Below are 12,274 nucleotides of genomic sequence, written 5' to 3'. Positions count from 1 at the left end.
GCGAAATGATGGGTAGCATTTATTTATTTATTTATTTTCATGTTCATGGTCTGCATTTCACGGATTTCCGCGGTTTTTATCAGTCTTGGTCTCGCTGTCGTGATGTGTTCAGGAAATTCTCTAGGGTTGTGCGCTCTCTAGCAAACCCGAATTACTGGAGGGGCCTTGTTCATCGCTGTATGCTCACCGGCCGGTGATGGTGTCTCTTGCAGCGGAGCCACTCCCCCTGAAGGACATCTGCCGGCGAGTGATTCGGCAACGTGTCGGAAAAGCTCGCTTGTCACGTGTGCATGAACTGAACCTCCCGACGGCTCTCAAGGCTTACCTGCTGTATCAGGACCGGACCAGTTAATGACCAGCAGCCCATCGCCACACGGGCCGCTTAGAGGCCGCCAACTGCCGAGCCCAAGCGTCACACCGGTCTCTCGTCGCGAGACTGCCTCAGGAGCCCGCTTACTCATGAGCAGAGCGCAGGGTGGATTCGTTGCCGTATTTTTGCACTAGTTTAAGGCAGGTATCTGCTGTTTAGTCCCTTTTAATTTTGTTTTATTATTATTATTATTTTTTTTTTAAAGTTTCATACATGAAGGGCACAGCACAGGTTGCAGTCCTTGCTTTGTTGCTTTTAATGGTGTTACACAGGAACTGTGCAATATGCACTGTGTGAGGCTGCTTAGGCCTGTAGGTCTCAATGGAATGTCGTCTGCTAAGTTGAACAGAACGATTCCTTTACTTAGACAGTTGGAATTTTCATGGAAGTTAATTACAATGCGAAGCGCTGTGCTCGTATGCCTCTAGGCATGCTGTGATTCTTATAATGCCATTTCCCCCTGGAAAAGGGCATCTGAGCGCCAACACGTGTAAAAAATTGCTGCAACTCTGTTAGGATGTTAAAGGCTAGTTATCCAACTGGAAAACGCCAAGACTTTCAGAGAGAGCATTAGGTCAGTGTTCATCAACGCATGACAGCTGAGCGTTGGTGGATGCGATTTTAAAGGAATTTTACAATTTTGTGTACACTTCGTTTTTATCTGTTTTTGCGAGCTGTTAATGAGTTCGCATCTTTTAGGCTTCTCGGTGGTCTTGCTTTCCTGTTCCACTGCTTACCAGGAAGCATTGTTTAGAAACATGTAAATATAGTTTATCAAGACAGGCTAGTGGGCACACTTAGTTGAAAGCTAGTGGCCGTTACCCAGAGCCCGGCATCATGCACGTGGTGCATTTAAAAGAATTAATGAGATTTTTCAGTGTACATAAGTATATATAGTATTTATGCGAGCCATTATTTATTTAGTGTATTTTGTACACATTTTTTTACTTCAGCAATATGCCCTTGATGCCATGACTGCCACATTTTCTTCGGTGGAGTATGTTTGATAGCTTTCTTTTTTTATTTTGTTGTGTAAAAATAGTGTCTGATTTTTGGTTTGACTTTTAATCTCTCCCGTGACATATGGGCAGGTGCGCTAAACACTGCAAGCAGCGAAATGTGTCAGCCAAATGGTTGTTGAAAACTGCTCTCATAAATTAAAATGAAAGGGAAATCAAATTGCTAGTATCAGGTGACATGAAATATTATTGTTATCGTTATGGCCGAAAATATTGAAGGAATTATATCCTACTCATTGTGTCGCAGTTGCTGGGCATGGCAATGCATACACATTTCTTTTACATCTAATAATTAGATGTCCTTTGTTGTCGTGCTCACTGGGAAGTAACTGTGGCAGCCAGTAACGTGGCTGACGGCATAAGCCGTGTTTATAGTATTGGGACATACGAGTGTTGGTGAGACAGCGAGACGAGAGATATTTATGATAGTTGTGCATTACGGCTGTTACGAATCCACCCTGTGATACGTATATGCATGAGGCATGTCAAAGTAATTAGTAAAACTGTATTATTGATTGATGGGAAAGAGAAAGAAAGGGAAAGAATACCCTGTTCACTTTATTCCAATGAAAATTGGGTGCAAGGAAGGAACTTCGTGACAGCAGGTAGGGGGGGGGGGATAAATGGGGGGGATGCTTTACAGAGTTCAGGCGCATCTTTACTTCTGAGGGAAGTGTGATCTGCTTGGGACTTGGTGCGTGGCACTCTGAGGCATTTGTGCAGCGTGCTGCATGCAACATTGCAAAAAAAGAGAAAGAATAATTACAGCGCCTGCTCACTGCTGCCTTTTGCCGTGTGCGTGGGCAAACTTTAGTCACTCCTGGTGATGGCGTCATCTGCCAATGCAATGTTGTGTGCACGGTGTTATTTTCGTCGTCCCTTTTCGCCGGTTTCGCTTTGAGCTCTCTCTCTTTGGGATCATTTTGAGCTGGCGCACACTGCACTCTTCAAATGGGACGCCACCATCCTTAGAGCTGCGGGCCGTACCGACGAGGAATGTATTTGTGCTGGCGACGACAACCTCTGCTGCTGGAACAAGAGCTGCAGGATATTTTTGTGTCTGTGACACGGTGTATTCCGAACTGTGGACGTGGACTCGACCACGATTTCTCAGTGTACATAGATGCCTAGTACCAACGCTGTTCTGGGGACAGATGCACTCGGACGTTTGCGTTCAGCTGGTGGCAGCATCCTCGGCTGGGAATAGTGCATGGAATTGGATGCCTCAGGACGCTACTGCACTGCTGTCTTCAGCCTGTTGCGAAGAGAGAAGGCTGCAGTGAACAGTGCTGAAGCTGCTTTTAGGCAGGTTGCTTTTTCTTTAGTTATTCCTTTCAGGCCCTCGCTGATGATGCCAGCTTTCAGATGGCTGCTCTTGTTGTACGTTCCAGTGTATGCGACGCAAAGTGCTTGAAAACTGGGGTTGTGTGCTGCTGATAGCTTGTCGTGTGAAATTTTCACGTCACAAATTAGGTGGTGTGATGCGAGGGAACCCAGTTACGAGTTCTGCGTGTGTGCTGTGGTTGTAATGGGTGTAGCTGCCATGAGCAGTGGGCCTCTGCTTCCTGTCGCTCTGTTTTGAGCATTGGTTCATGTCAGAGCTGGGCGCAATAAGTATACTGCGCAGTAGCCCGCCCCCATATTGCAATGTTTCGCCAATCTTGAGTTTCATGAAAAGCTTCGGGAATGGACGACAAAGTAACAAGTTCTTCACCATTAGTATTCGTGGGCTAGAAAGCGGGTCCTCTTCCAGCTTAGCACATTTCAGGTCAAGTGAATGCTGCAACACAGTCCGATAATGTGAACGCACAATTTTTCGTTTGGGGATCATCAGTTGTCTGTTCCGAGAGATTGCTACGGAACTGTGCGGAACTAGTATTATGCATTTCGACAGACTCTCAACAGGGGCATGTCAGGGAAGTGGCTTTGGCTGAGTTCCTTTCCCCTTGTGGATACAAAACAGTTTTCTCCTAACCCAACCGCCTTCCACTGGCACTGGGACACACGCCAGTTGTTCTACCAAAAATAGTTATGTCTTGCTGCAGGTGGCGAGAGCATCGTCTCTCGACACTTATCGTCGCAACTGATGCTCGAAAGCTGAGTATTCGGTCTCGCAAACAGTGCTGTGGGTATGCAGCTGTGTTGTTTTATGCAGGTTCGAGTGATCAGCATTTCTGCTTTCAGTGTTCGGTGCTTGCCTCTAAACATGTTGCGGATGTCGGCAACCAAAAAGCATAGGCTCATTCTTTTACTAGTGTGGCATAGACCATATATGGCTTGTAATATATTTATTGCTGTCTCTGTGCTAATGGACAGTGTTATAGTCCCTGTGTCATGTGCAGTTATCAATTAAATTCACTGAGAATTTGACATTCTGCTAAGTTTCCAGAGAAATTTTGTGTGCAGCCAGTTCGACTGGGAGTGGGCGCATCGTGCCGAAATGTGTGTGTACACACTTCTTTGCAAGCGACATGTTGCTTCAGTTTTCTAATTGGGCTCAGAAATTGGTTCACTCAAAGGCACGCTTCATGGAAGTTCAGAGTTCACTAGTGAAGTGCGTCAAACATTTCAGCTATTTCATTGTGTGGCAGCTGTGTGCAGCCTGTGTTAAGGTATTACCGCACAAGCCTGTCAGAAGACAGTAAGTATCCCACACTCTCTTAAAAATTGTACACCCTTTAAATTGGCAAAGTGACAGGCAGAGAAGCCTGGTTTTTGTGACCTTGCATAAAGTGGGGCGTACATAGCAGCATCAAGTCGTTTGACTTGTACTCCTGCACAGTGGCAGGTCTCTCGCACTTAGTTATACTGTCAAAGCATTCATTGAATTCAACTTAGAACTGCACATCTTTTTGTCAACTTGGTTTCTCGGAGATAGCCGCAAAGCCTTGAGCTTGTATTTGACAGGAGACAGTAAGGGCTTTGTGAAAATTTAGATAGCACAGTGCACGGTGTGGGCATTGTACATGGAATGGCGCACACGCCTGTTCTTGGCCCCTGGAAGAAATGTTCGAAATACTGCCGCAGGAGCAGAGCGCACAAACACAGATTTGTGCCTCCATCAGACGTAATGAGTTGTCGGCCCTGGAGGCACAGTGTGTTCTATGTTACATCCTAGCTCCTAACAAAGTTCGATCTAAAAATAATGCTGTTAAACAGATAACAAATTTAGGGGATCGTCAGTGATAGAACACTAACAGGCTTTTTCCACTGTGCTTATGTTCCACTGTACAGAATCAGTGTACTGGATAGCCAAAATGCTGATGACAAGCTGAGGTGGCCTCACCGGTTCACCTTTTGTACTGTTTTCAGTGCTTGCACTATATGTATGTTTTAATACAAATAGGACTATATTTGACAAAAATTTTAATAAGACATTGATCAGTTATGTCTGTGTTGCCATATATCTTCAAGAACAGCCTTGTGCATGACGCAGTTTTGATAAACGAACGCGGTTGGGGCACTTAGTATTGCCAAAATTGATGTCAGAATAAAAAGGCGAGAGTGTGCAAGTCCACCCATGCTGTATTCATGCCAGTACCGTGCATATTGATTGGAGCCGAATAAGCAAAAGGCCTCCCTCACGACATTACTTGCTCCACTGATGTCTACTGGGCACCTAGATTTATAACGAAGGGTTTCAAGGACAAATTTGTGTGTGGTCTTGCGACTGAGTCGAGCAGCACAGCTTTGGAAACCAATGTTGTCACCTGACATCGTTGCGAGAAGTATCGGGCCTGAGCAAATGCTTTCTTTGTGCACAGCAGCTCGATAGTCGGTGGAAGTAGCAATGGTAGCGATACTAGCGCCCCCGCTTGTCGCGCTTAGGCCGGCGACCGTGGGCGCGCCTTGCCTCGTGAACTGTTGTGCTTCGCGCAGCGGATAGCAGTCACTTTCGTGCTGGATGTCTGTGTCAGTGTCGTGGTGTAGACGCCTTGAGATTTGGTGTATTAGCGAATAAAAACGCTGAGGTTTGTACGCGGCCGTTTGGTTTACTACGGCCAGGGTCCTTTGATAGTTATCTGCACTATCTAAGCTATGTCGAAGGACTCTGGACATGCCAGTGTAGCCTGACGCCAGGATTGAAGTCAGCGGAGTTCTTTTATCCACTATTGTTACAACACTTGTCGCTTATCGGGCAGTACGCAGTTCTGATACGCGGAAAGCTATTTGAAAGCAAATGCTGCCGAACCTTTAAGTGGCGCTTTGGTGGCACAGCAAACGAGCTAGCTGTCAGCTGTAATGGAAACTGATTTCAAAAATCCTATTACCATATTGGTGGCATTGCTTGACAAATGTTCGCCTTTACACGCGTGTCTTCTGTGTGTGCCCTGAAACTCCCTACACTTTGCGTCACATGGTGACGCACGTGAGACGTGAACTCTTCCCCGTCTACGCAGCGTTTGCTCACTCTACCAAGAGCATGCATGCGGAACTTGCTGTAGTTCTCACGTCTCACCTGCCTTTTTACCCAAAGTAGGCTTCTAGCGTACAACAGCAGTGGCGCAGCTTGTGCGATGCAATGTGGCCCAGCCCGGTAAAAGAAAATCAATGGGTCCAATTGGGAAGACCAGTCAGATTGAATTGGTTCTACCAATCCCAAATGGTTTGTCCAATGGGTGCTGTCCAAACCAAATGGTTTCTTCACTCGCAATTGGGAAGCCCAGTTGGTTTCTTCACTCCCAATTGGGATGCCCAGTTGGTTTCGTGATTCCCAATTGGGAATGAAGAAACCAATTGGGACTGGAATGGGTTTATTCAATCCCAATTGGGATTGAATAAACCCATTGGGCTAATGGGAAGCCCAATGGGTTACTTCAATCCCAATTGAGATTATTTCGCTCCCAAATGGGACGCCCATTTGAAACGAATTGGGCTTCCAACTCGGCTTCCCATTGTTTCTAATTGGTCCTAAGCAAACATTCCCAATTGGGAAAGTCAAGTCAGTGATATCCTTGACTGAGATGTGCACAGATATACATACCTGTATAAAGAGACAACAGTGAAAAATTTAAGTTCTTATAAAAAGTATATGCCGCTTAATCTTATTAATTGATTATATTGTGTTCACTGCAAGTGCACGCATAATTAAATAAATTAACTGAAATACAAAATGTGGCACTGGTCCCAGCAGCACTGTTCAAAGAATGGAGTATATAAGTCTGCAACCTGTGGATATATACATTGAATCTGTGTTAGTTCCGTGCGTGCAATGCTTGCTTGTCTCTCATGATTTCTGTAAAAAATTGTAATTTAATTCCACTTGTATAAAAGTCGGCTCCCCAATTAACTTCTGGAAGAAGACATTGAAATTGTATCTTCGTTTTTTTTTTTTCAGCTATGTGAGTTCAAACCATTTGGGCTCAATGGGTATGCCAATTGCGTGCAATAGGTGAACCATTTGGTCTTCATGGGTGACCAATTATTTCTAATTGGGAGCACCCATTCGTATCAAATGGTCAGGCCCAATGGGTGGTTAAAACAATTGGTTTTTGACCAATTCATTTCATGTGGGAAATTCCCAATTGGACCCATTGAATTTTTTTTAGTGGGAGAGCTGTCGGGCTCGGGCTGGCCCGAAAGCCCGGTCCGCGGCCCGGGCTCGGGCCACTCGGAAGCCCTCTTCCTCGGGCCGGGCTCGGGTCAAGGCATATTTGTCTCGGGCGCGGGCCGGGCTAGGCACTCCGGTCACGAACACATGCAACTTTTGCAAAAGCGCGCGAGTCCGATCATAGTGTGATAAGCAATGCACAGCATTTTTCCGCGTCCTCCCCATGCGGGAGCTTCAGAGTTCTTTCCCGGCGTCGACCCGCCTTTCCTCCTCGCCGAGAATGTATCTTTGGTAGCCGTCAGTGACTGAGCAGATGATTCCAGGATCACCGCAAATACCAGAATTCAATGCATAACTTGATTTTGCACAATAGTTAATTCTGCGTATGTGCTGTCTTTCTTTATATTCGCGAATTCGTCATTCCAAACGTGAGAACTCAAGATATTGGATAAAAATTATCATCCTGAAATTATTTCCATGACGGGCCGGGCCAGGTCTGGGCCTTAAATCTGAGCGTCGGGCCAGGCCGGGCCGGACTCGGACCCTTTCAGAGTCTGGCTGGGCCAAATCAAATGAAATCGTTTATTTTCACTAGGTGCTTGCTGGTTGGAGCGCCTGGGCTAAAAGCTGCTCGAGGCAGCTTGACGAGGCCCAGGTGACCAGCCAAAGCCTCCTAGGAAGGCTTTGGCTGAGCTCGGGTCTGTAGCATCGGTCCCGGGCCTGGATCGGGCTCAAAATTTCGGCCCGTGCACACCTCTAATGTGGCCATGATGAGGCACTGCATACACGTGGCTGCAGGCCTTTAATCCGCGCAGTTGGCGCCGCGCGGAATGGCGCATATGCATATTTGTATATGGTGCTTGGAGGTAGGGGTTGAAGGTGATTGGGACAGTAAGGCCATGTCTGTAGTAGATGAACGTCCGCCTCTCATGCGAGAGGCGAGGTGCGCGCTTGGGTCTGCGTGTTCGCTAGTCAGTCTACACGGGCTCGCTCGAGCTCGCATTCAGATCGTGGTCTGCTCATTGACCCCACTAACATCTCCCTCCTTTATCTTCCAGTTAAGCATTTCAGTCAGCTTTGGGTGAAGTAAGCGGTCACCATCACGGGTAGAGTCTAAAGCCATTGTTGTGGCGCATCCCGTGGGCCGAAGCTTCTAATGTTTGACCGAGGTCAGTGCTGGCATGAAGTTGCTCGTAGGCGGATATGTCTGTCTAGTTTGAGCTCGCCATGGTTCGCACACAAGAAAAAAGGCGATGCTACGTTTCTCCACCGACAAGTGGGACAGCTGACGCGGCCACCGCATAGCAACAGGCAGAACCGCGAGCGGATCGGCCATTTCGACGCCGTTCATCGGCCGCGCAACGCTTCCTCCCGCCGACAAGTCTCAGCGTGATCCTGCCACGCGCCAAATGTGTGTGCGTGCGTGTGTGTGCAAACGCCGGCCAAGCCTGGAGCTCGTGAGAGAGTGCGCCGCCCTCGCCCGTCTGCAGGAGGTAGAGGAGATGCGTTCGGACCAACACCGTGGTTCGGACCACCTGCGATTGAGTCATCCCATCTTGCCCAGACTTGTTGGGCGCTCCATTTCCTGTGAGGGTTTACCCTTTCCCTTTGAACTGGAAAACCTATAAAATGCAGCGGCCGACTCCGCTGAGATAGAGACTACTTTGACGCGCCGTTGAGACGATGCTAGACACCAGCTGTGTGAACGTGTCTGTATTCTCTCCGGGTCAGCGTCTCTGCCCGGTCCTTCACGATGTTGTAGTAAAGGTTGTTGTTTCGTTAGAAGACGCCTCGTCTTTGCTGGGACCGTTGATGCCGTCCGCCGTCCACGGAGCCGCCAGGCCAACGCTACCGAGGGGCCGCGCGCCGCATGTAACAACCGGCGTTAGCGGTGGGCTGAGCACGCGAGCCTCAACCGTAATAACTGGTGGCAGCGGTACGCTACCCAGGCGCACGCGACCCCAAACCTAATAGCGATGACAGGTTTCATGAAAGCCGACGTCTTTGCTGTCTGCAAAATTGGCTCTGAGCGAATAATCCTGATTTATGGATCAAGGTTCATGACGTCACAGCAACATTAGCACGCGCGGGAATTTCAAATACCCCACAACGCGCAGGTTCAACGTGACGTCATGCATTGAATGAAAGTGTTTATTACGAAATTATTTTCGCTTGAAACAGTTCAGGTATTGGCAGTATTCGAACCCGTGCTCTTTCGCTTACGACCGATATTATCGACAAGGCCGCACAAGGCATGCTCAAACGGGTTTGGAGGAGGAGGAGGGAAAAAACGCGTTTGTCTTCCCGAGTGGAGCCCTCCGTACACGGCCCTATGTGCCGCCTCTATCCTGCAGGCCCGCTAGAGCAAGCTAGTACTGGTTTGCGGGTTTATGCTGGAGAGGTGTCAGAAAAAGATATGAGTTCTCAATCCGGAATCCCGTTGGGCACTGCTATTTACTCGGCCCGCTTGGTCAGACGCCGCTTATTGGGAACAAGCTACATCTATAAAATTCTATATTTTAACGCTACTGACGACGACGGTCATCATCATCATCATCGGCCTGACATACCCCCTGCCATGCCCCCGGCCCTGCGAACTTTTTAACCTCATCCGCCCACCGAACTTTCTGCAGCCCCCTGCTACGCAAGCGACCCTAAGCGACCATCGGTTATCCTGTATTCGCACTACATGTCCTGCCCATGCCCATTTCTTCTTGATTTCCGCTAGAATGTCAGTGACGAGTTATTTCTCTGACCCACTAACGTTTCCTATCTCTAAATGTTACCTCTACCATTTTTCTTTTCATAGCCCTCTGCGTTGTCCTCAACTTAAAGGTCAACTCCGGTGGTTTTTTCATCATTTTGTGTTTTTGGTTGAATTACATTCCTCGGCACGTCCTGACTCCAACACAAAAAACCGTTTTTCGAAATTCCAATTAGAAGTATTTTTAAAAAGAAAAAACAGCAAATCGAAACCGAAACTGCTTTCACGACCAGAAACGACGTCCCACTTGACGAAATGGTGACGTCACACTCAGTATTAGAAAAACACACGTACGCGCGTTGGATGGTGAAAATAACGTATGGAAATCATGAAGCATTGCATAAAATGTCTGAGGTAGTTCAATATAAGCCTCACAATTTCATAATCATGCGGGAAGTGGACAGTAACGCCGGTTGTTGTTGTTGTTACTAACTTTATTTTTCCACCGATGTAGGAGGCCCCCTACTCCCCGCCCCCGGCACGCAGGCCTATGGGACGGAGGCCGGGGCCTCCGCGACTAAGGACAGGCGAAGTGACAGTGTTTCTTCGCGGCTTCAGCCGCGAGGCGGACAGCTTGCTGCTGGTTGGCGGGGGACTCGCTCCGCAGTAGCAGTTCCCAGGCTTCTCTACTGTTTATGTTTTCCTTGGCGCCAGGGGAATCAAGGCATTGCCAGATTATGTGATCAAGAGTACCCCTTTCTCCGCAGGTTTCGCATCTATCGTCCGCCTTTTCCTCCACTTGCGTGTGGAAAAGCCAGGCGGGACTTGGGAAATTCCCAGCTTGCAGGCGCCGCCAAGCGACGGCCTCCTTGTTAGTTAGCGTTCAGTCCGGTGGTGGCAGGGACCTTCTGCTAAGCCTGTAGTGTTCTAAAATTTCCTTATAAGTTTGCAGCCTCTCGTCCATCCCATCGCAATCAGGCGGCTCTACGGCTGCCCGGAAGTAGAGAGCTCGGGCTAGCTCGTGCGCCGCCTCGTTGCCGGGGACGGACTCGTGCGCGGGGGTCCAAATAATTCGAATCTTTCTTTCAAGTTTTCTTTTCTCTAAAATTTTGGCTGCCTCCGTCGAGACCCTCCCTTTTCCAAAGTTCCAGACAGCTGTTTTGCTGTCACTAATAACTATGCTGGCTTCCGTTCCAACGCAAGCGAGCGCTATTGCAACTTCTTCAGCCGTGTCTACATTTCGGCTTCTAACGGACGCGGCGGCGGCGGGCACGCCGCGGCCGTTGACGACCACAGCCACCGCCGCCCCCGACTTCCCGCTAGCCGCGTCCACGTAGGCGACCTCCCCCGGCTTCATTTTCCCCGCTTTCTTTGCGAGCGTCTCGGCCCTCTTTTGTCTCCTCTCCTTGTTGTACGTAGGGTGCATGTTTTTAGGTAGGGGGGGCACTATTATATATTCGCGACACTCTCGTGGAATGTCTACTTTGTGGCTTGTTCCTCTATCTGACTGCAGTCCCACCCAGCCGAGGATGGTTCTGCCCGTGGTGGTTCTGCTTAATCTTTCTAGTTGCGCCATGCGCACAGCCTCCGCTAGTTCCGTCCAATTGTTGTGCACCCCCATTTCGAGGAGGCGTTCAGTCGAGGTCGAGATGGATAGTCCCAGAGCCCTCTTCGCGCATCGTCTGATGAGTGCGTCTATTCTCTGCCTTTCGTCTGATCTAATGTTTAGGAATGGTACGTGGCGTAACATATGCGGCTAGTGATGTAAGCCTGCATTAGTTTCAGGAGGCTTCGTTCCTTAAGGCCCCGACCCTTTAGTGCGATTCTCCTGAACAGACCCGTGACTTGCGTGGCGTACGCGTTCAGTTTCTTTACCGTTGTATCGTTGTACCCATCTGCTTGTAGAAACAGCCCCAAGATCCTAATTTGTTCGACTTTTGGCACTATTTGGCCGTCTACTGTTACGCTGATGTTTATCTGGCGTTTACACCTGAGCGCCTTCGGGTTGTAGATAAACAGTTCCGATTTTTGTGGAGAGCACGAGAGGCCCCTTTCGGCCGCGTAGGACACGACGGTGTCCGCCGCCGCTTGCAAGCGCTCCTCGATGCTCGCGTCACTCCCATGGGTAGCCCACAGGTTGACGTCGTCCGCGTACATACTGAATTTCAAGTTTTCCACTTTCCTCAGTTCTGCCGGGAGGTTTCGCATGGCAACATTAAAGAGGAACGGGGACAGCACCGAACCCTGTGGCGTACCCCTGCTTCCTAGTTTGACGGTGGAGGATTCAATGTCCTGAAACTTTATCTTTATCGTTCTACCCGACAGGAAGTCTTTTACGTAGTCGTACGTTTTCTTTCCGACCCCCAATTCTTGGAGACCAGAAAGAATTGCCGCGTGTTTTACATTATCGAACGCCTTTGTCAGGTCTAGACCTAGTACCCTCGCGTCCCTGGTTTCGCTTTCTATGATATCGTGTCTCAAGCGGAGCATTACGTCCTGTGTGCACAGGCCGGGCCGGAACCCAACCATTTCGTGTGGCCACAGGTCGTTAAGCTCCATGAAACGCGTTAGTCGCGTTTGGACTACCCGCTCCATCAATTTCCCTATACAGGATGTTAGAGAGATTGGTC

At 48.7% G+C, this 12,274-nt stretch overlaps 1 protein-coding gene across 2 annotated transcripts in view; it reads left to right on the top strand.

Annotated features, from left to right (window-relative positions):
• Positions 1-3,764, top strand: part of gus (splA/ryanodine receptor domain and SOCS box containing gustavus) — a 56,486-nt gene extending 52,722 nt beyond the window's left edge. For both annotated transcript variants that reach the window (XM_084598774.1, XM_084598775.1), the window contains one exon: positions 213-3,764. In XM_084598774.1, the coding sequence (XP_084454900.1) occupies positions 213-352 (140 nt within the window). In that variant the 3' untranslated portion in view covers positions 353-3,764. The remainder of the gene's footprint in view (positions 1-212) is intronic.
• Positions 3,765-12,274: the final 8,510 nt, after the last annotated feature.

Source organism: Amblyomma maculatum, chromosome 3 (genome assembly GCF_055883805.1).
Source record: "Amblyomma maculatum isolate TAMU_Amacu chromosome 3, ASM5588380v1, whole genome shotgun sequence".
Lineage (NCBI taxonomy): Eukaryota > Metazoa > Arthropoda > Arachnida > Ixodida > Ixodidae > Amblyomma > Amblyomma maculatum.
This window is presented reverse-complemented; position numbering and strand designations above follow the sequence as displayed.